This window comes from Lepidochelys kempii, chromosome 8 (assembly GCF_965140265.1).
Source record: "Lepidochelys kempii isolate rLepKem1 chromosome 8, rLepKem1.hap2, whole genome shotgun sequence".
Lineage (NCBI taxonomy): Eukaryota > Metazoa > Chordata > Testudines > Cheloniidae > Lepidochelys > Lepidochelys kempii.
Window position 1 is genome coordinate 32,281,024 of NC_133263.1, and position 23,918 is coordinate 32,304,941.

Below are 23,918 nucleotides of genomic sequence, written 5' to 3' on the forward strand. Positions count from 1 at the left end.
TCTTTGGCTTTTTGTGTTTCTCATACCTTGCCCCTCCCAACTGGTTGCTTGACCTTGTCTTGGGAAAGGAGTCAAGGCAGTTGTATATTAATCTCCAACCATATCCAGCAACATTTTAGCTCTATTTCTTATCTTTTTTTATTATACTAAAAAAACCATCTTGTTGTAGGCAGAACCAACACACTTCTTTCTTCCTTGTTCACATATGTTGATAAGGACATAAGGCACAAACAAGTATATTTGAAAAACCTCAAAATTCTCTCTCTGGCAAATAAACAGGCCTAAATACTGTGACAGGGTCGGGCAGAATGACTATAGGAGAGTAACAGAAGGCAGATATACAAGCCCCAGGCTAAGTAGGTCCCTTTTCCCTGGGTAAGCTAACAGGGAAGGTTTTTTTTGTTTGTTTGTTTTTTTGAAACAGAAAGAAAATTTATTGGTAACACTTACAGAATTACCAAAGAAAACAAAACAACTATGCAACAAAACAACGCAATCAGAAGGTATAACACAGCAGCTTTCAGGAGGGAGAAGTGTTCAGGCTAGCCTGGGCCCAGAGCGGGGGGGCTTCCTCGACACTCGTGGTCTTCCACCCCCTTAAGTTACCTGGTGGCCTAGAGCGAGGGGGCTTCCTCGACACTCGTGGTCTTCCACCCCCTCGAGTTACCCAGTGCCGCGCCCAGTGTCACCGATCCTCCCTCTCCTGAGAGTGCCCGGTAAGATGGGCACGGCTGCGGGGTGGGCGGTTTAGGGAGGGGGGGTAGACACCCATGTATTATAGGACCCCTCCTAGATGACAGGAATGATGGTATCCACAGCGGCAACGGCTGGGGCTGGCGTCTCTCGCTCTTCCCCTCAATCAAAGGGTCAGACGGAGGGAACCGGACGGGGTCACCGAGCAGAGAACCCCAGACAGCGCCCACCGCTCCTCGAAGGCTTCAAGGGAGTTGGTGGACGCCGCCCAGAGGAACTCCGCCCGGATACGTGAATGTACTGAGGATCGGAAAACGGCCCCACAATCGCAGGACGTTTCATGTGCCAACCTCCTCTCTCTGGTTTTATAAATGGCTGTTTTAGCCAAAGCTAGGAGGAGGTTGACCAGAAGATCCCGCGACTTTGTGGGGCCACGGATGGGAAGTGTATAGATAAAAAGGTGGGGGGAAAAATGAAGCCAGAAGCGTAATAGAATATTTGTGAGGAGCCGGAAAAGGTGCTGCAATCTGGCACACTCTAAATACACGTGCGCCAGGGTTTCCCTCACATTACAGAAAGGACAAGTGTCCGGAATGGGGGTAAACCGTGTCAAAAACACGCCCGTGCTCACAGCTCCGTGAAGGAGCCGCCAACTGATGTCCCCGACGGGCCTTGGGACCAGGGTGGAATACAGGCTGGCCCACCGAGGTTGCTCACCCTCCAAAGGTGGCAGGAGATCCCGCCACTTTGTATCGGGGCAGGACACCAGGGTGTGGGCGTGAAGGGTGTGAAGCGTAAGTGTATATAAGTATTTCCGTGAAGCAATTTGAAAGCTAACCGGCTGCAGTTCGTGCAGCCGGCTTGCAGTGAAAGGGTGAGGGGTTTGTTGGGATCTACGGGGTGGGGGCCCGATGGAAAGGTCCGGCGGGCCTGGGGTAAGGGATGGGCGGGGTGCGCCCTCGCACAAGGCTCGGCTAACATAAGCCCGAGCAGCGGGGGTCAAGGCGGCCTTCACCTCCTGAAGTACGCGCCGGGGGGTATGGAGGCTGGAGAGCCCCATGCGCCGAGCGAGCATCAGGGGATCCAGCCAGTCTCTCCGGTCGTAGTCCAGGAGGTCTCCGACCCTCGTAACTTCCGCCAGGACCAACCTCTGGCGCACCGAGTGGGACTCCGCCACCTGCACACGGAGCTGGGGGTTGTGTAGCAGGGGCTCCGTGAGGAGATCTGCCCCCACGGTGGCCGCCACGGACCTGGTTGTTAGAAACAATTTCCAGGTCCGGAGGAGGTCCTGGTAGAAGACCGGCAGCCCGGAGAGGTCTCGCGGAAAACCCCTCGGAGAAAGATAAAAGAGCTGCCGGTCATATCGAAGCCCTTGGAAACGGCGCAGGAAGGCGTGCGCCAGTATGCTCCATGCCGAACTACTTGCACTATAAAAGAGCCTCTGCAGGGCCTGGAGGTGGAAAACGCGGACACTTCAGGCCCTGCCCTCCTTCCTTCAGGGGTAGATGAAGAACTCCAACAGGGGCCCAGTGCATTCCTGACCAGAAGAACTCTAGAATCAATCTCCGGAGGTGGGTCAGGAAACCCGGGGCCGGGGCCAGGGTGTTGAGCCTGTACCAGAGCGTGGACAGGACTAGTTGGTTAAGCACCAGTGCTCTACCTCGGAGGGAGAGACATTGAAGAAGCCTCGTCCATCTCCGGATCCGCTCTATCACCCCGCCCTCTAAAAATTGCCAGTTCTCCGGCGGGGAAGGATGTGTGGCGGAAAGGTAAACGCCGAGATAGAGCAGTGGACCCGCACTCCACCGGATGGTCTGAAGTGCAGGTGGGAGGGAGCTCACCTGCCACCAGTCCCCCACCGCCAAGCCAGAGCTCTTGACCCAGTTGACTCGGGCGGAGGAGGCTGCTGAATAGATGGCTTGGCATGCCTCCACTCGCGCCAAGTCGCCCGGGTCCTGGACCACGAGGAGTACGTCATCGGCGTACGCCGACAGGACCAGCCGCAGCTCCGGCTCCCGCAGCACCAACCCTGTCATCCTCCTGCGGAGGAGACAGAGGAAAGGCTCGATCGCCAGAGCATACAACTGGCCCGAGAGGGGGCACCCCTGCCGCACTCCTCGCCCGAAGCTGACCGGTTCAGTCAGGGTCCAGTTGAGCCTAACCAAACACTCCGCGGAGGCATACAGCACCCGGAGAAAACTCACAAACTGAGGTCCAAATCCAAACGCCTGCAGAGTGCTCAGGAGGTACCCATGGTCTACTCTATCAAACGCCTTCTCCTGATCAAGAGACAGGAGGGCGAACGATAGACCATCTCTCCGCCCGAGTTCCAAAAGGTCTCGGACTAGAAAGAGGTTGTCGAAAATGCTTCGACCCGGGACAGTATAGGTCTGGTCTGGGTGGACCACGTCCGCCATCACGGACCCTAGCCGCAAGGAAATTGCTTTCGCTACGATTTTGTAATCCGTGCTAAGGAGTGAGACGGGATGCCAGTTTCGTAAATCGCGGAGGTCCCCCTTCTTCGGCAGCAAAGCGAGCACCGCTCGCCTGCATGACAGAGGGAGGACCCCGCTCTGCAAGGACTCAGCCCAGACGGTGACTAGGTCTGGGCCGAGAATGTCCCAGAACGCGCGGTAAAACTCCACGGTCAGCCCGTCCATGCCCGGAAATTTATTGGTGGGCATGCGACGGAGGGCTTCCGAGAACTCGGCCAGGGTGAGAGGCAGCTCTAGTCGGTCTCAGTCGCCCATGCTGACCGTGGGGAGTTCCTCCCAGAGCACCTCGCAAGCGTCAGGATCGGTCGGGTCCGGAGAGAAAAGGCTTGTGTAGAAGTCACGGGCCCTCCCACACATCTCCTCCGGATCCGTGAGGGGGGTGCCGTCTTCCGCAAGAAGGCAGGTGACGTGTTTCTTGGCCCCCCTCGTTTTCTCCAAGGCATAGAAGAAGCGGGAGCCGCGGTCCATCTCCCGAAGGAGGCGGATGCGGGATTGAACGAAGGCACCTCGGGCCCGGTGGTCCTCAAGGGCCCGGAGCTCCTCCCGCTTCTCCCGGCACGCTCCGCAGAGGGACGGGTCCTCGGGATCGGCGGCCAGGCGCCTCTCCATCTCTAAGACCTCCCGTTCCAACTGCTCTATCGCCGCATTTCGCCGTCGGCTGGTGCCCCGAGTGTAGTCACGGCAGAAGAGCTTGGCGCGCACCTTCCCGAGATCCCACCATCGCCGCACCGAGGGAAAGGCACGCCACTGCTCTCGCCAGGCCAGCCAAAACTCCCGGAAGGACATCACAAAGCCCTCGTCCTCCAACAGGCTGTTATTAAAGTGCCAATAGGCCGGCCCCGGTCTCTCTGCACGGAGGGAGACCGTTACAGTGACTAAATGATGATCGGAGAATGGGGCCGGCCGAATGGCGGAGGAGTGGGCCTGTGAAAGATGGAAACGGGATAAGTAAATACGGTCCAACCGAGAGTGGTGTGACCGATGGGCCTCCACCCGGACAAAAGTGAACGTGGAGGTGTCATCTGGGTGATGGTCACGCCAGACATCCACTAGGGAGTGATGGTCAACTATCCCTTGGAGAATATTCGCAGCGGCCGGACTCGGTTCGGCCCCTGAGCGGTCCCGTTCCTCGAGGGTGGTGTTAAAGTCCCCTCCCAGGACCAGGCACTCGTGCGAATCCAGGATGCCGAGAAAGTCGGACACCTGCTGATAAAATTGTGGCCGCCTGGAGCTCATTTGCGGGGCATAGATGTTAACAAGATTAACCACGAGCCCCTCCATACGGACTCGAAGGTGCAGCACGTGGCCCGGCACGGCCTCATTGACCCCTAGCACCTCAGGCCCTAGGTTGGGGGAGAATAGGGTTGCTACTCCAGCCTGCCAGGTCGCAAAGTGGCTAAAGTATACCCCATCCCCCCACTCCAGCCGCCACCTGACCTCAGCGGCCGGGTCCGTATGGGTCTCCTGCAGGAAAACTACAGAGTACCTCCCCTCCCGAAGGTAAGAGAGCAACTGGGACCTGCGGAGAGCCATCCTACAGCCCCTGGTATTCAGGGTCGCAATAATAAGAGGCGTCATGCGGAGGGCTGGGGGGGTGGGGGTCTCGTATTGGCGGGGGGGTTCAGGGCCCCCGGCGGGTTGCACAGCAACCCATGACCCATCCCGTGGGTGAGTAGATCGCGTCGGAAGCTGCGGGCTCGCTCGTAGGCCGCAGCACCGCACTTTCCTTGCCCCCTGCCCTCCTTTATAAGTGCCCTTGTGGCCTGGAGGAGTTGATCAAAGTCCCCCCATAGCCGAAGAGCCAGCTGTGCCCTATCGCGGGCGCCACGGGTGTGCTCTAGGAACTTCCGTAGTGCATGCCACAGCTCATGGGGGGGTGGGGTTACAATTCCCGAGGTATTCTCTGATGGGCCTCTTAATACAGCCTCGTGGTCCGCTACGGCAGGTAGACAGAGTGCTGACCACCGACGGGGCGTCTGACAGGCTGGGGTTATTAAATTCATTTCACGCCTTGGGGTGGAGGGGGATGGCAGGGGAAAAATTGCCACTCCTAATGGGTCGCGACTAGAAAGTGCAAAGACTGCTCCCTGGGGGGAGTCTGCAAAAGGCGGAAAGGAAATAACCCCAGGGGCGGCATTAACATTGCAGGAGGAGGGACCTTGGGCAGGGGCAGGGGCAGGGTTAAGGCTCTGGGGTGCAGGAGGCAAGCAGCTAAAGGAAAGTGCCTCCTGAGCAGAGTCAAGGGTTAAGGGGTAAGGGGGGGGCTCCCAATAATGCTAGGTGCTGGCTCCATGGTGGTCTTAGCGGCCATGGCATCAGGTGGTGGACCGCCTTCTGCAGGGTGCTCACCCGGAAAGGCAAATAGGGGGAGGGAGCATGGGGAAAGGGAGGCTGGGGTAAGGCTGCCCAGCTCAAGGCCAGCCAGCAGCAGATCATCCCCTCCCTGGGTGACCGGGGTCAAATCTAGGGCCTCAATCTCCGCATACACGGGGGAGAGGCCAACTCCTGCCACCCCGGGGGCCTCTCCTCTAGGGCCCGCCTCAATGGCCGCCTCGGGATCCGCGGGGGGTTCGGGTAGCGTCCAGGCAGAAGGGGCGTCCTCAGAAGTCTCGGAGGGGAGGGTCTCCCGTGGAGGGGGGATTCTGCCCTCCAATGCCAGTCCGTCTTCCCCTCCCGACACCAGCGGATGGATCTCGCTCGCGGCTGTGGCGGGAGGCTCAATAGCAGTGCCTCCTTTCCTGGTCTTCCGGGGGGCTTCCGCGTCGGGTGGATGCAGCGGAGCTCGAGCCTTCCGCTTGCCTCGCTTCCCCTGGACTAGGGTCCAGCCCTCCATAGCATCATCTGGGGGCTGGTTAGCAGGGGTCATGTCGGGGAGCGGAGGTGATGGTTTAGGGGTTCGGGGAGGTAGCGGTGGGGCAGCATGAGGGGTGGGGGCTTCTCCTTGGGGAGGGCCCTCTCCTATACCCAATGATATCCTTGCCACACCCTTCTCCATGGGCTCTGTTGGGTTGGTACTAGCAAGGGTGGAAACCCCTTGCTCGCCCGGGCATTGTAGGGAAGGTATCTCTTGGGCCCGGACGGGAGCAGCGATGGGTCGAGTAGGAGGAGGGTTGGTTTCAGGTACTGGGCAGCCAGGGGCGTCAGCAGCAACGGGGCCGATGTCCTGCCGGGTCTCGGGGGTTTCGGGTGCCCCTCCCCCCCGGGCCAAAGGGCAGTCTCTGCGGACATGCCCTGCTGAGCAGCAGAGGTAGCACCAGGCCTCTCCGGTAGAATAAAAGACCCGATAGCGGGCTCCCTCATAGGGGACTAGAAAGGACCCCTCGAGCGCCTCTCCGTCACGCGCCCCTGCCGGTGGTAGAAGCTGCACTTGCCGGCGGAACGAAAAAATGTGACGGAGGGTGGGGACCTTGCAGCCCAACGGGAGAGGGCTGATGACAGAGACAAGTTTCCCCAGGGTGGAAAGAGCGGGTAACAGGGCAGCATTGGGTAAGAAGGGAGGAACGGAGGTAAGGACGAGGCGAACGCCCAGGTCTTCCAACGGTTCTAGGGGGACAAACACCCCCCCTACCGTCAGGCCCCTCTCCACCGCCTCCTGGGCGGCATCCTCCGAGGCTAAGAAGAAAACGACCTTCCCATACATCTTGGAGGCCGCCACAATAGCCGTGGGTCCTACCACCTGCGCCAACGCCTGCACGTATGTCTCCACGTGGGGCGAGGCGGGCACCAGGAGGCAACGGACGCCGTGCTTCCTAGTCAAGGCGGGGAAAGGGCCTCGGCCGCTGGTGATGGTGATGGTGGCGGAGGCAGGGGGGGCGAGATGATGAGGCGGCAGGCAGGGGGGAGCCCGCTGCTGCCCGGGCATATGTCCTGGGGGCCAGGGGAGGGACAATCGCAGAGCTGGTGGAGGGAAACGCTGGAAGGGGCGCCACGGTTGATGACGAGGCCGCAGCGGTGGGGGCAGCCCCTGCCATGGAGGGCTCAGTGGTTTTAGCGGGGCCCTTTCCTTTTCACCCGCCCTGGCCCTTCCGGCGAACCGGGGGGGGTTTCCTAGAATCTGGGGGGCGGTGGGTGCAGCAGCAGCAGCAATCACCCTGGTGCCTCCTGCTACCGGTGCCCCAGCAGGGGGGGTGGCAAGTATCCTAACAATAGTGGTAGGGGGGGGACCTTGGGGGTCGGGCAGGGGTGGTGGTGGGGAAGGGACAACTAATTTTATTAAAGTAGTCTCGCCCCTCTCGTTCCCCGCCATTGTGAGCAGGGAGAGACAGGGAGACACCGGAAGGAGGAGGGGGGAGGGGAGAAGGCGGAATAGCCCCTCCTTCCGCTGGTTGCGGACGGGAAGGGAAAAATGCCGAGGGGGGGGGACTGGGAGTAGGGAGGGGAACAAAATCGGGGTCCAGTAATAGGGGCAAGTTGTGGGATAAGTAATCCGGGGGGGGGGGGTGCAGACCCACACACGTTTGTCCAAAGAGTCTCGGTTGCTCGGCTGTTAGGTCCGGTCCGGAAGGCAAAGTTCAAAGCGAACAGCTGGATCCGAAGGGAGATGGCAGATTGCCAGCAGGGACAGACGGCGGGGGGGCCGTGACCGTTGTAATAACGATGGGGGGGTAGGGGCACCGATGGATCGGGGGTGGGGGTCTGCACGCCACACCCCCTGTGCCGCCACGAACGCAAGTAATCACAGTCAAACTCCCCCCCACGAGAGTATAATTCAGAAAATTACTCAATCTTACGGCCCTCGTCACGATGATTTATATTACTTCTTCTGTCTGCTGAAATCTTCTTCTCCGGCTGTTTTGGCTGTGTTCCAAGGCTTCCGGCATGTTAAGAATGTTATAAGGTCCGAGCTGCTGGCAAAATGGCTGGGTCTGGGGGTTTCCACTCCCCCCCCCGGACAGCAAAATCGGCAATCTTCCACCCCCTCCTCCGGGGGCTCAGCTGAGGCAAATAGCTGCGCCCGAAACCAGGCGTGGGGGGGATGGCCAGCGAAGGACGTAGACGGAAAAAAAACACAAAAAATGAAAAGAAAACAAAAAGAGCGTCTGGCCCGGTCGGGGGGGGACTAAGGCAGGTGCAAAAAGTAAGAAAAATCCGGGCCACGGGGCTTTAGGAAAGAATAGAAAGCAGATAGCTGAGGAGCAAGCAAAAGACGTTCCGTTTCCTAACAGGGAAGGTTTTTTTTTTTAAAACAAAAGGAAAGTTTATTGGTAACGCTTACAGAATTACCAAAGAAAACAAAACAACTATGCAACAAAACAACGCAATCAGAAGGTATAACACAGCAGCTTTCAGGAGGGAGAAGTGTTCAGGCTAGCCTGGGCCCAGAGCGGGGGGGCTTCCTCGACACTCGTGGTCTTCCACCCTCCTGAGTTACCTGGTGGCCTAGAGCGGGGGGGCTTCCTCGACACTCGTGGTCTTCCACCCCCTCGAGTTACCCAGTGCCGCGCCCAGTGTCACCGATCCTCCCCCTCCTGAGAGTGCCCGGTAAGATGGGCACGGCTGCGGGGTGGGCAGTTTAGGGAGGGAGGGGGTAGACACCCATGTATTATAGGACCCCTCCTGGATGACAGGAATGATGGTATCCACAGCGGCAACGGCTGGGGCTGGCGTCTCTCGCTCTTCCCCTCAATCAAAGGGTCAGACGGAGGGAACCGGACGGGGTCACCGAGCAGAGAACCCCAGACAGCGCCCACCGCTCCTCGAAGGCTTCAAGGGAGTCGGTGGACGCCGCCCAGAGGAACTCCGCCCGGATACGTGAGTGTACTGAGGATCGGAAAACGGCCCCACAATCGCAGGACGCTTCATGGGCCAACCTCCTCTCTCTGGTTTTATAAATGGCTGTTTTAGCCAAAGCTAGGAGGAGGTTGACCAGAAGATCCCGCGACTTTGTGGGGCCACGGATGGGAAGTGTATAGATAAAAAGGTGGGGGGAAAAATGAAGCCAGAAGCGTAATAAAATATTTGTGAGGAGCCGGAAAAGGGGCTGCAATCTGGCACACTCTAAATACACGTGCACCAGGGTTTCCCTCACATTACAAAAAGGACAAGTGTCCGGAATGGGGGTAAACCGTGTCAAAAACACGCCCGTGCTAACAGCTCCGTGAAGGAGCCGCCAACTGATGTCCCCGACGGGCCTTGGGACCAGGGTGGAATACAGGCTGGCCCACCGAGGTTGCTCACCCTCCAAAGGTGGCAGGAGATCCCGCCACTTTGTATCGGGGCGGGACACCAGGGTGTGGGTGTGAAGGGTGTGAAGCGTAAGTGTATATAAGTATTTCCGTGAAGCAATTTGAAAGCTAACCGGCTGCAGTTCTCCGGCGGGGAAGGATGCGTGGCGGAAAGGTAAACGCCGAGATAGAGCAGTGGACCCGCACTCCACCGGATGGTCTGAAGTGCGGGTGGGAGGGAGCTCACCTGCCGCCAGTCCCCCACCGCCAAGCCAGAGCTCTTGACCCAGTTGACTCGGGCGGAGGAGGCTGCCGAATAGATGGCTTGGCATGCCTCCACTCGCGCCAAGTCGCCCGGGTCCTGGACCACGAGGAGTACGTCATCGGCGTACGCCGACAGGACCAGCCGCAGCTCCGGCTCCCGCAGCACCAACCCTGTCATCCTCCTGCGGAGGAGACAGAGGAAAGGCTCGATCGCCAGAGCATACAACTGGCCCGAGAGGGGGCACCCTTGCCGCACTCCTCGCCCGAAGCTGACCGGTTCAGTCAGGGTCCAGTTGAGCCTAACCAAACACTCCGCGGAGGCATACAGCACCCGGAGAAAACTCACAAACTGAGGTCCAAATCCAAACGCCTGCAGAGTGCTCAGGAGGTACCCATGGTCTACTCTATCAAACGCCTTCTCCTGATCAAGAGACAGGAGGGCGAACGATAGACCATCTCTCCGCCCGAGTTCCAAAAGGTCTCGGACGAGAAAGAGGTTGTCGAAAATACTGCGACCCGGGACAGTATAGGTCTGGTCTGGGTGGACCACGTCCGCCATCACGGACCCCAGCCGCAGCGAGATTGCTTTCGCTACGATTTTGTAATCCGTGCTAAGGAGTGAGACGGGACGCCAGTTTCGTAGATCGCGGAGGTCCCCCTTCTTCGGCAGCAAAGCGAGCACCGCTCGCCTGCATGACAGAGGGAGGACCCCGCTCTGCAAGGACTCAGCCCAGACGGTAACTAGGTCTGGGCCGAGAATGTCCCAGAACGCGCGGTAAAACTCCACGGTCAGCCCGTCCATGCCCGGAGATTTATTGGTGGGCATGCGACGGAGGGCTTCCGAGAACTCGGCCAGGGTGAGAGGCAGCTCTAGTCGGTCTCGGTCGCCCACGCTGACCGTGGGGAGTTCCTCCCAGAGCACCTCGCAAGCGTCAGGATCGGTCGGGTCCGGGGAGAAAAGGCTTGTGTAGAAGTCACGGGCCCTCCCACACATCTCCTCCGGACCCGTGAGGGGGGTGCCGTCTTCCGCAAGAAGGCAGGTGACGTGTTTCTTGGCCCCCCTCGTTTTCTCCAGGGCATAGAAGAAGCGGGAGCCGCGGTCCATCTCCCGAAGGAGGCGGATGCGGGATCGAACGAAGGCACCTCGGGCCCGGTGGTCCTCAAGGGCCCAGAGCTCCTCCCGCTTCTCCCGGCACGCTCCGCAGAGGGACGGGTCCTCGGGATCGGCGGCCAGGCGCCTCTCCATCTCTAAGACCTCCTGTTCCAGCTGTTCTATCGCCGCATTTCGCCGTCGGCTGGTGCCCCGAGTGTAGTCACGGCAGAAGAGCTTGGCGCGCACCTTCCCGAGATCCCACCATCGCCGCACCGAGGGAAAGGCACGCCACTGCTCTCGCCAGGCCAACCAAAACTCCCGGAAGGACATCACAAAGCTCTCGTCCTCCAACAGGCTGTTATTAAAGTGCCAATAGGCCAGCCCCGGTCTCTCTGCACGGAGGGAAACCGTTACAGCGACTAAATGATGATCGGAGAATGGGGCCGGCCGAATGGCGAAGGAGTGGGCCTGTGAAAGATGGAAACGGGATAAGTAAATACGGTCCAACCGAGAGTGGTGTGACCGATGGGCCTCCACCCGGACAAAGGTGAACGTGGAGGTGTCATCTGGGTGATGGTCGCGCCAGACGTCCACTAGGGAGTGATGGTCGACTATCCCTTGGAGAATATTCGCGGCGGCCGGACTCGGTTCGGCCCCTGAGCGGTCCCGTTCCTCGAGGGTGGTGTTAAAGTCCCCTCCCAGGACCAGGCACTCCTGCCGAGAAAGTCGGACACCTGCTGATAAAATTGTGGCCGCCTGGAGCTCATTTGCGGGGCATAGATTTAACAAGATTAACCACGAGCCCCTCCATACGGACTCGAAGGTGCAGCACGTGGCCCAGCACGGCCTCATTGACCCCTAGCACCTCAGGCCGTAGGTTGGGGGAGAATAGGGTTGCTACTCCAGCCTGCCAGGTCGCAAAGTGGCTAAAGTATACCCCGTCTCCCCACTGCAGCCGCCACCTGTCCTCGGCGGCCGGGTCTGTATGGGTCTCCTGCAGGAAAACTACAGAGTACCTCCCCTCCCGAAGGTAAGAGAGCACCTGGGACCTGCGGAGAGCCATCCTACAGCCCCTGGTATTCAGGGTCGCAATAATAAGAGGTGTCATACGGAGGGCTGGGGGGGTGGGGGTCTCGTATTGGTGGGGGGGTTCAGGGCCCCCGGCGGGTTGCACAGCAACCCATGACCCATCCCGTGGGTGAGTAGATCGCTTCGGAAGCTGCGGGCTCGCTCGTAGGCCGCAGCACCGCGCTTTCCTTGCCCCCTGCCCTCCTTTATAAGGGCCTTTGTGGCCTGGAGGAGTTGATCAAAGTCCCCCCATAGCCGAAGAGCCAGCTGTGCCCTATCGCAGGCGCCACGGAAGTGCTCTAGGAACTTCCGTAGCGCATGCCGCAGCTCATGGGGGGGTGGGGTTACAATTCCCGAGGTATTCCCTGATGGGCCTCTTAATACAGCCTCGTGGTCCGCTAAGGCAGGTAGACAGGGTGCGGACCACCGACGGGGCGTCTGACAGGCTGGGGTTATTAAATTCATTTCACGCCTTGGGGTGGAGGGGGATGGCAGGGGAAAAATTGCCACTCCTAACGGGTCGCGACTAGAAAGTGCAAAGACTGCTCCCTGGGGGGAGTCTGCAAAAGGCGGAAAGGAAATAACCCCATGGGCGGCATTAACATTGCAGGAGGAGGGACCTTGGGCAGGGGCAGGGGTGGGGGCAGGGGCAGGGGTAAGGCTCTGGGGTGCAGGAGGCGAGCAACTAAGGGAAAGTGCCTCCTGAGCAGAGTCAAGGGTTAAGGGGGAAGGGGAGGGGCTCCCAATAATGCTAGGTGCTGGCTCCATGGTGGTTTTAGCGGTCACGGCATCAGGTGGTGGACCGCCTTCTGCAGGGTGCTCACCCGGGAAGGCAAAAAGGGGGAGGGAGCATGGGGAAAGGGAGGCTGGGGTAAGGCTGCCCAGCTCGAGGCCAGCCGGCAGCAAATCATCCCCTCCCTGGGTGACCGGGGTCAAATCTAGGGCCTCAATCTCCGCATACACGGAGGGGAGGCCAACTCCTGCCACCCCGGGGGCCTCTCCTCTAGGGCCAGCCTCAACGGCCGCCTCGGGGTCCGCGGGGGGTTCGGGTAGCGTCCAGGCAGAAGGGGTGTCCTCAGGAGTCTCGGAGGGGAGGGTTTCCCGTGGAGGGGGGATTCTGCCCTCCAATGCCAGTCCGTCTTCCCCTCCCGACACCGGCGGATGGATCTCGCTCGCAGCCGTGGCGGGAGGCTCGATAGCAGTGCCTCCTTTCCTGGTCTTCTGGGGGGCTTCCGCGTCGGGTGGATGCAGCAGAGCTCGAGCCTTCCGCTTGCCTCGCTTCCCCTGGACTAGGGTCCAGCCCTCCATAGCATCATCTGGGGGTTGGTTAGCAGGGGTCGTGTCGGGGGGCGGAGGCGATGGTTTAGGGGTTCGGGGAGGTAGCGGTGGGGCAACATGAGGGGCGGGGGCTTCTCCTTGGGGAGGGCCCTCTCTTATACCCGATAATATCCTTGCCACACCCTCCTCCATGGGCTCTATTGGGGTGGTACTAGCAAGGGTGGAAACCCCTTGCTCGCCCGGGCATTGTAGGGAAGGTATCTCTTGGGCCCGGACGGGAGCAGCGATGGGTCGAGTAGGAGGAGGGTTGGTTTCAGGTACTGGGCAGCCAGGGGCGTCGGCAGCGACGGGGCCGATGTCCTGCTGGGTCTCGGGGGTTTCGGGTGCCCCTCCCCCCCCAGCCAAAGGGCAGTCTCTGCGGACGTGCCCCGCTGAGCGGCAGAGGTAGCACCGGGCCTCTCCGGTAGAATAAAAGACCCGATAGCGGGCTCCCTCGTAGGGGACTAGGAAGGACCCCTCAAGCGCCTCTCCGTCACGCGCCCCTGCCGGTGGTAGAAGCTGCACTTGCCGGCGGAACGAAAAAATGTGACGGAGGGTGGGGTCCTTGCAGCCCAATGGGAGAGGGCTGATGACAGAAACAAGTTTCCCCAGGGTGGAAAGAGCGGGTAACAGGGCAGCATTGGGTAAGAAGGGAGGAACGGAGGTAAGGACGAGGCGAACGCCCAGGTCTTCCAACGGTTCTAGGGGGACAAACACCCCCCCTACCGTCAGGCCCCTCTCCACCGCCTCCTGGGCGGCATCCTCCGAGGCTAAGAAGAAAACGACCTTCCCATACATCTTGGAGGCCGCCACAATAGCCGTGGATCCTACCACCTTCGCCAACGCCTGCACGTATGTCTCCACGTGGGGCGAGGCGGGCACCAGGAGGCAACGGACGCCGTGCTTCCTGGTCAAGGCAGGGAAAGGGCCTCGGCCGCTGGTGATGGTGGCGGAGGCAGGGGAGGGGCGAGATGACGAGGCGGCAGGCAGCGGGGAGCCCGCTGCCGCCCGGGCATACGTCCTGGGGGCCGGGGGAGGGACAATCGCAGAGCTGGTGGAGGGAAACGCTGGGAGGGGTGCCACGGTTGATGACGAGGCCGCAGCGGTGGGGGCAGCCCCTGCCATGGAGGGCTCAGTGGTTTTAGCGGGGCCCTTTCCCTTCCACCCGCCCTGGCCCTTCTGGCGAACCAGGGGGGGTTTCCTAGAATCTGGGGGGGGGGGTGCAGCAGCAATCACCCTGGTGCCTCCTGCTACCGGTGCCCCAGCAGGGGGGGTGGTAAGTACCTTAACAATAGTAGTAGGGGAGGGACCTTGGGGGGTGGGCTGGGGTGGTGGTGGGGAAGGGACAACTAATTTTATTGAAGCAGTCTCGCCCCTCTCGTTCCCCGCCATTGTGAGCAGGGAGAGACAGGGAGACACTGGAAGGAGGAGGGGGGAGGGGAGAGGGCAGAATAGCCCCTTCTTCCACTGGCTGCGGACGGGAAGGGAAAAAATGCCGAGGGAGGGGGGCTGGGAGGAGCGGGGGGAACAAAATCGGGGTCCAGTAAAAGGGGCAAATTGTGGGATAAGCAATCGGGGGGGGGTGCAGACCCACACACGTTTGTCCAAGGAGTCTCGGTTGGTCGGTTGTTAGGTCCGGTCCGGAAGGCAAAGTTCAAAGCAAACAGCTGGATCCAAAGGGAGATGGCAGATTGCCAGCAAGGACAGACTGCGGGGGGGCCGTGACAGTTGTAATAACGATGGGGGGGTAGGGGCACCGATGGATCGGGGGTGGGGGTCTCCACGCCACACCCCCTGTGCCGCCACAAACGCAAGTAATCACAGTCAAACTCCCCCCCACGAGAGTATAATTCAGAAAGTTACTCAGTCTTACGGCCTCCGTCACGATGATTTATATTATTTCTTCTGTCCGATGAAATCTCCGTCTCCGGCTGTTTTGGCTGTGTTCCAAGACCTCCGGTATGTTAAGAATGCTATAAGGTCCGAGCTGCTGGCGAAACGGCTGGGTCTGGGGGTTTCCACTCCCCCCCCCCGGACAGCAAAATCGGCAATCTTCCCCACCTCCTCCGGGGGCTCAGCTGAGGCAAATAGCTGCGCCCGAAAGCAGGCGTGGGGAGGGATGGCCGGCGAAGGACGTAGACGAAAAAAAAACACAAAAAATGAAAAGAAAAAACAAAAAAGCGTCTGGCCCGGTCGGGGGGGGACTAAGGCAGGTGCAAAAAGTAAGAAAAATCCGGGCCACGGGGCTTTAGGAAAGAATAGAAAGCAGATAGCTGAGGAGCAAGCAAAAGACGTTCCGTTTCCTAACAGGGAAGGTTCCAGAACAATCAGGAACCTTCTGGAGACTATTAAGACAGGCTGATTAGAACACCTGCAGCCAATCGAGAAGCTGCTAGAATCAATTAAGGCACGCTAATCAGGGCACCTGGGTTTTAAAAAGGAGCTCACTTCAGTTTGTGGCATGCATGTGAGGAGCTGGGAGCAAGAGGCACTAGGAGCTGAGAGTGAGAACATGGACTGTTGGAGGACTGAGGTGTACAAGCATTATCAGACACCAGGAGGAAGGTCCTATGGTGAGAAGAAGGTGTTGGGAGGAGGCCATAGGGAAATAGCCCAGGGAGTTGCAGCTGTTGCACAGCTGTTCCAGGAGGCACTCTAGACAGCTGCATTCCATAGGGCCCTGGGCTGGAACCCGGAGTAGAGGGCGGGTCCGGGTTCCCCCCAAATCCTCCCAACTCCTGGTCAGACACAGGAGGAGTCGACCTGGACTGTGGGTTCAGAAAAACGGCCAAGCTGAGGGCTGCCGTGAAGCTCCAAGGCGAGCAAATCCTCCAGTAAGCGCAAGACCCGCCAAGGTAGAGCAGGAACTTTGTCACAATGCATAAATAAATAAATATAAATATTACCATCACTAACACAGCTCTCATTGGCTGCCTGCATATAGGTGCACAACACCCTTACAGAGTTCATCTTTAAAAAGGGAGAGGAGGAGTTTATAAAGCCACCGGTGGAAATAACTATAAAAAATGGGATCCAACTGAGCAAAGTTCAAATGTAAATATCAGATGTATATAAAAAAAAAATACTAATTGTGAGATCCATTGGAATAGTGGGGAATAGTTACTCATACGGGGAGCATTTGGAGGCTATGTCATTTTGGTCCTTTAAAAACCAGACTGGACAAAGTGATCATGAAACAGCTTTGAAGTGACAAAGGGAAGACAAAATAACACAGTAGGCCTTTTCTGTCTCTGCTGTATACAGTGTGATTCTGTGAAATGATGCTTGTTGTCCTGTCAGAATGACATCTTGTTGGTGTGTAGTAGTAGGATGAGCCCAAATGTTCAAATCCTCACCAAAGGAGAAGTGGATTATTATTATTAGGATATACCACATACTCTGGATTGATTTTACTATGAGAATTACTGTCTGCCATTTTCAGAATGTATGGGTTTGAAAATAGTTGATTCTATTTCAGTATGGTCACGTTTGTTTTGGTAAAGTTTCTAAATGCCTCTTGAAGGAAAGGATCATGGAAATTATAGAAATAGAGGGCTGAAATGGATCTCAAGAGGTCATCTAGTGCAGGATGAGTAAGTAGAATGTGAAAGGGATAGCTCATACAGTCTTCATCATAGACTTGAGTGATAGATACTGATTCCTGAATGTAGAAAGGAATGTGTTTTTAAAAAGAATGGATTCTTATTTTCCTTAACCTTAGTCCTGGAATTTTTTAAAAAGAAAAAAGTTTAGAGAAGTTGAGCAACATAAGTGCAGGGGAATGGACTAGATGACCTCTCGAGGTCCCGTCCAGTTCTATGATTTCTTAGCATAGGGAGTGGAGAAAGTCGTTATATACAGCAAAAATCTGCCTGACTTTTAATAAGAAAATATCTGTCCTCTGGGACCAAAGGTTGTGAATTGGAAAGAATCTGTGCATTCAGGACAGGCTGAAATAGATGAACGACACTGATATTCCCACTGAATGAGGCTGGGATTTATCAAAATGTAGCATGTCACTACTGAAATATTGTGTTTACCAAGTATTCTTTGATATGGGAATATTTTTAATAGCTGGGATGCTGGTATTCATTCTTCAGTTCATGCAAAATATGGCTTCATAAGCAAAAGAAATAAGTTTTTTAATCCCCAGGCCTTTAGACCTTATTCATTTAAAACAAACATGGGGCTGCAAATGAAGTTTTGCATAGGTAAAGTCTCCCAGATCTTTCCCTTTAATTATTGTTTGTTTTCAGAATATGAATACCAAATACTAATTTAGGAAACTGATCGCCTAACAATGGAGAAACCAGTGATACTGTGAATTCATAATTTTATAAATGGTATCAGTCTTCCAAAAATAATGAATCAATCTGACAATTGCTTTCCAATGAGCCTGCCTTAAATCTTGCTGAAGTCACTTACAGCTGTGCCAAGGAGTTGTAAAAGGCTACCATCCTGACTTCATAGCATTTTTTAACTTCTTTTGCAAAGATGTAAATGACAACACAAGGTGTGAAACAGCAGGGAGTTGGATCCAGTGAGTCTAACTTCTGTTGCCAGAAAAGTTATCATTCCTCTGATTTCTAAACATTGTTGTAACTTTTCTCTTTCAGTATTTCTTTTATTATTTTATTGGGAATCAAAATGAAATTTGCAAATGATATTAAGTGTAGGATTTTTTAGTTTTATTTTTGAGGAAGATTGGCACTAGATTTAGTTTTTATAATTTTCTGGTACATTCCTAGGTCTCCATTAGTTTTGAAAAATAATTTAGGGTACAGTAATTTTATGTATACAGTTCTCTAATATGCTAGGATGCACAACAATTAATTTGTATATTTTCAAATAATGTTTAAAAGAGCACATACTGTTTATAGAGCTGTTCATCCTGTTACTTTATCTGATCTAGTGGTCTATAGCAATCCCTACTGGTACCCCATCTTGTGATTTATCAGTTAGTATTTTGATCCATAAGCATTCCAGCTTCTGTCCTTCTGAATTGTCAGTAACCTTAAAGCAGACTCTGGAGAACCAAGGTGGGACAAGCATATTCCACAAGTGAGAGCCCCCTGTGGAAAATACCTACAGCCTCTCATTTAAATCAAAGGGCCTGAGTTCAAATACCTCATTGGATTGCAGCACTGTCTGTCACCAAGTAAGATATGCAAGATCTGGGAGATGCAGGAAAAATTATTTTTTAAAAAGTCAAGTTTAAATAGCCAAATCCTTGTTGGGCAAAAGTCGAGTCAAATTAATTGTTTGTGCTTATATTCCACCTGCATTTTTCACCTAGCTTCCACAGTGATTGACACTCTATAAATACCTTAGATTAGATCAAACCAATAGGCAATACTACCAGAATGTTGACCCATGAGAGGTCACAGAAAAGGGTGTGGAAGCTGAGCAGTACTAAAGGAGATAAGTTCAGAGAATGTGAACTCAGTAAGGGGGAGGGGGAGAGAGAGTGAGTAATGCTTAATCCTAAATATTGCCTTTGTGCTGCACAGTTTATTAAAACATGAGAAGGGAGTGGGATATACAACTGACTGTGACAGGTACAAACTGGCTGATTGTACATAGCAGAAGAGAACCCAGACATGTTTGGGCAGATTGAAAATGTAAAGTTTTTAATTAATTTATTTCAAGGCACTCATGAAAAATCATATTCAGACTAGAGGTGGGTCTCCCTAGGTTGGATCCATTGATGACTGATATTCTCTTTCTTTCTGTTTCCCATTTATTGTCTCCTTCCCACTTTAAGACCTTTTTCTCCACCGCACTCTTTTTTTCCCCTCCTTCCTCCCCCATATTCCACCCTTTCATCTTAAAAAGAAAAGGAGCTTTACATACATAGAGAACATGAAATAATGGGTAATCTCCCCACTGTATTTTCCACTGAATGCATCCGATGAAGTGAGCTGTAGCTCACGAAAGCTTATGCTCAAATAAATTTGTTAGTCTCTAAGGTGCCACAAGTCCTCCTTTTCTTTTTGCGGATACAGACTAACATGGCAGCTACTCTGAAACCTTTCATCTTAGGACATCTTCTTCCCCACCCATCCTTTTTTTCAATGACCTCTGTCTTTCTTCTCATCTCACAGCCCCTTCTTTTTTCCTTTCTTCTCCATCCCCCTACTCTTCCTTCTAACAGTATCTCTTCCAGACTCTCTCCTCTCCGTGGTCTTTAGTGGTGTCTGTTCGTTCTTCTCCTTTCCAGGACTCTGGCTCCCTCTGCTGATGGTCCCAACCCTTCTTTCCCCTTCACCATTTCATCCACTTCTGCAGACCATTGCGCTCTGCTCACAGTTTCCTTTCTGCTACTGCCTCTCAGATATGCTCTTCTCGATCTAACTAACCTTATAAAAAATTCCCTATGCCTTTACTCCCTGTCAGTCTCTGAGGATCCCTTTGACAAGATGTCTCCCTCTGCTGTAGTGTTTCAATTAAAATTATCTGAAGCTGAGTGCTAAACATCCCCATTAGACAAATGTTGCAATTATGTGCAGTGGCATTCATCTTAATTAATCTACACAATCCCATAAAATGATTATCATATTTGGAAGCATACTGGTGACCAGCCTGAAATTTCTTCTGCTGAACACACATTGTGGGGGTGCTGTGGGAGGGAGGGGACGTATACGGCTATTGATTATACATATTTCGTAATGACACGGACTGGTAATGTGATTGTCAGTCTTCAAATTACTACTAGATCCATGCAGATTGAATACTGAGTTAGCTGTGATAAGGGGGAAAGAGGAAAACACAGCAGAGATATTCAAATTTCTCTTTTCCAGTCAGGAATAAGAATATTCTAGGTTGTGGCATCTAGTGTCCTGTAGAAATAATTAGTGAGAGGGAGAGTCTTGTAGTGCTTCCTATATCAAAATGCACAGTCTCTTTGACATGGCTTTTCAAAGTTCATTCAAGTCCATGCCCTCTCATCTTGGCAGGACTGATTTTACTATTGCTGATGAGTGGGTGAGTGTCAAGTCTGATAGCATTTAAAAACTCCCCACATCAGTTCATTCCACTACCGAGCTATTTGAAGAGTTATACATATACCAAAGTTTAGGCTAAATTTTCTTTTCTGTACCGTAAGCCTATTCCTTATTGCCCTGTTTTTATTGACTAGGAGTATGTGTATGTCTCTACTAGAATCACAGGGTGTGATTGCAGCTCAGGTAGACATACCAGAGCTAGCTTTAATCTTGCTGGTTGGGTCCCAGAGCAGTGAAGCTGTGGCAGCATGCGTTGAACCGGGGCTACACAAGCCTCTGCAGAAGCTTGGGTAATTACTCATGGGGCTAGCTGGCACTGAAGTGTGTGCCACTGCAGCTTCTCTATTCTATGACATGAGCTCACTAGATTAAAGCTAGCTTGGGTATGTCTATGCAAATTGCCATCACGCCCGATAATTCCAGTATAGATGTACCCTAAGACTCATGGTCCAAGAGGAAATTAGGTTAAAAACAAATAGTCAAAGCTTACTTGATCTTTTCCGTAGATGTCATTAACCCAGCCATTAAAACTATGTGTACATACTATTATAGTGGGAAAGCCATGAAAAGCGTAGTTAAAAGCATTGGATCACCCCTACTTTATATTTCCTGTAATGATCTGCTGTTGATAGCTTAGATTGGAGATGACAAAATTTGGACCTGGATTTGAATATTTTAAAATTCAGCACCCACAGATTCTGACTTCTGAAGAACACAGACATAGAGGATGGAAAGATTCCCCCCATGCTCTGAGGCCAGTTTAAATTCACAAGAAATCTAGCACATAGGATCAATGACCAGCAAAGTTTAAAGGGCTGATCTCTGCTCAAAGCTCCAATGTAGACCAGGAGAATTTTCCTTCTCAAACTTATATTGACAATTAGTTTATCATTTCTCTGTGCATTTGGGCAGGAATCAACCGTAATTCACCATAGGAACCCAAATGATTTTTACAGGATATGAACGGAGTAGTTTTGCCATAAGCGTGTACTACAGTCATTGAAGGTCTAGAAAAAATGAAATTTTTCTGAAGGTGAGTTCATCCTGGAAGTGCTCACTGACCTTTATACCATAGAGGTGGTGAGGGTTCATGGCTTAGGGAGGATTGGTGCTTTTGGGACAGCTGTGATGAATAGTCACATCTGGCTTCAGGAGTATTATTGATAATCTCAGACTGGCATACAGTAACCATCTGTTCAGATCTATGCTTTTTTGGGCACTGCTAGCTAAATGAGATTTCTATAACCTACAAGTCACATGGGAGGATTTGGGTGGAAGCATGTATGCATGTGTCCAAATCCATGTACTTTCATAAGAAAAAAACTTTTACACCAAATCCACATGGGCACTTCACGGCTTACCTATTTCACCCAAAAGGCCATGTAAGCAGAGGGCCAAATTCCTCCTGGATGCAACTCCATTGGACTTAACCTGAATTACACCTGGGATGAATGTGATCCATAATGTCCTTAACACTTCAAGCTCTTTTGATAATGTACAAAAGAGAGAGAGTTTCTTTCTGTTTCCACTCAGTGTAATGTCATGTCTTAGTATAATACGTTTAAGCATGTCTGCTCTGTCACTTACCACTGATGCTTGCATGCTCTTCTTTAAGACTGGTTTCAGAGTAACAGCCGTGTTAGTCTGTATTCGCAAAAAGAAAAGGAGTACTTGTGGCACCTTAGGGACTAACCAATTTATTTGAGCATAAGCTTTCGTGACTAGCACCCTAGGATTACTCCTTTGCACTGTGCAAGTATTTAAACAGGTAACTTCTACCATTTCTTTAGTGGAACTGTGATTAGCTACTTGTCCTCCTCTTCATGTCCTCAATTTCTGCCCTGGGAGCAGAATACTAAATATTTACCCCCTAATAAGGAATTTGGGGTATTTCTCTACTCTTTAGTTTTAATTTTGCTTTTAAAGGATTGAAACCAGTTGTATAGAGAAACTCCGTGTTAGCTTTTCTCTCTTCTTTTTGTTCTCGAGATACATCAATATTCCAGTTATTTGACCTGTCTGTCTCTTTAATATAGCAAAGGTAGCAATCAAAGTAAATATGTCCATGTCTTTTCTTTTAGATAAAATTGAAGATGAACTGGAAATGACCACGGTGTGCTATCGGCCGGAAGGACTGGAACAGCTTGAAACACAAACCAATTTCACAAAGAGGGAACTTCAAGTGCTTTACAGAGGATTTAAAAATGTAAGAACCAAAGCATTGCAATGAATTGGCTAATGTATATGTCATCACCATCCCTCTGCTGCATGGTATCCAAACTACTCACCTGTGTTCCATAGCTTTTATCCTGGTAACAATGACACAGAGATTTCATTTTGGAGGCCTGGGCTTTTTGAAGCAGAAGGATCTGAGTTCTAACCCTCCAACCACAGTGAAATATACATGAGAAAAGCCTTATAAATATTTTTTCTTGGCATCATGATCTCCTTAAAACTAGAACTGAATGAATATCTATCATGTGATTTACTCAGCAAATTTAGGTGGTTTGCCCTTATTCCCAAATATTTGCAATCACATAGCAATTTCCTCAAATGCATTTGTAGGTTGAAATTAACTCACAATATTATTTTCTGATTTTTTTTAACTCTTTGGATAGATCACAGAGTTTTCTGTGAGTAATTGGTTCTTGGTATTAAAAACTGAGCTCTCTTGGTTAGTTGCTAAATATGCTGGAATGCCATATATAGGACCCTACCAAATTCACGGTCCATTTGGTCAATTTCACGGTCATAGGTTTTTTTAATTGTAAATATCATGATTTCAGCTATTTAAATATGTAATTTCACAGTGTTGTGATTATAGGGATCCTGACACAAAAACGAGTTGTGGGGGGGAATCACAAGGTTATGAGGGGGAGCGGGGGAGTGTGGTACTGCTACCCTTACTTCTGCACTGCTGATGGTGGCGGCCCAGCCTTTCCTGTGCAACTGGAAAGTGGTGGATGCTGGCCAGGATCCCAGCTCCAAAGGCAGAGCCGCTGCCAGCAGCAGTAGTAGTAGAAGTAAGGATGGCATGGTATGGCATTGCCACCCTTACTTCTGTGCTGCTGCCTGCAGAGCTGGGCCCTCAGTCAGCAACCGCCAGTCTCCGGCCGCCCAGCTCTGAAGGCAGCGCAGAAGTAAGGGTGGCAGTACCATGAACCCCCTAAAATAACCTTGCAACCCCCCCGCAACTCCCTTTTGGGTCAGGACCCCCAATTTGAGAAATGCTGTTCTTCCCTGAGAAATCTGTATAGCATAGACCAGATTGCATGGAGGGAGACCAGATTTCACTGTCTGTGACGCATTTTTCATGGTCATGAATTTGGTACGCCCTACCCATATACTAACACATTATTAACTATTTGAATATATATCAACATTTCTCTTGGATAGGTCATAACTGTGACGGGGGGTGCCAGGCACCCCTCCCACCCTGTGCTGTGTCAAATACTGCCCTATCTCATTACAAATATCCTGTCCAGTGCTAGGAGATCACACATGCAAGCTTGATAATCCTTTTCCACAAGTATTCATTGGAGTAACACTTTGTTACCGGAGTACTCACAGACAGTAAAAACAAGATGTGCAGGCCTAGGAGAAAATGAATTTTTAAATTCAAATGAATACTCTGAGCTTTTTATGACATAATGCCACCACAGCTCTGTGAGAAAACTTTGTCTACACATAGATCTCCCCTGATTCCAGTCATCTGCGTATCTGCACTGGTATACCCCCTTCATGTGGCTTAGTGTTATTTGCACTGTCGATATTTACCCCAAATTGCAGCTTTAGCATGGTAAATCCATAGTGTTGATGG

At 53.0% G+C, this 23,918-nt stretch overlaps 1 protein-coding gene across 10 annotated transcripts in view; it reads left to right on the forward strand.

Moving 5' to 3' along the window:
• KCNIP1 (potassium voltage-gated channel interacting protein 1) overlaps positions 1 to 23,918 on the forward strand; it is a 547,511-nt gene that overhangs the window by 480,137 nt on the left and 43,456 nt on the right. For 9 of the 10 annotated variants that reach the window (XR_012160271.1, XM_073355980.1, XM_073355981.1 and 6 more), the window contains one exon: positions 22,180 to 22,304. Coding sequence is in view for 9 of the 10 variants with exons in the window: in XM_073355980.1 (XP_073212081.1) it covers positions 22,180 to 22,304 (125 nt within the window). In the remaining variant the exon portion in view is untranslated. Of the gene's footprint in view, positions 1 to 14,319; positions 14,371 to 22,179; positions 22,305 to 23,918 lie in introns of those variants that run through there. The other variant, XM_073355987.1, reaches the window with a different exon arrangement.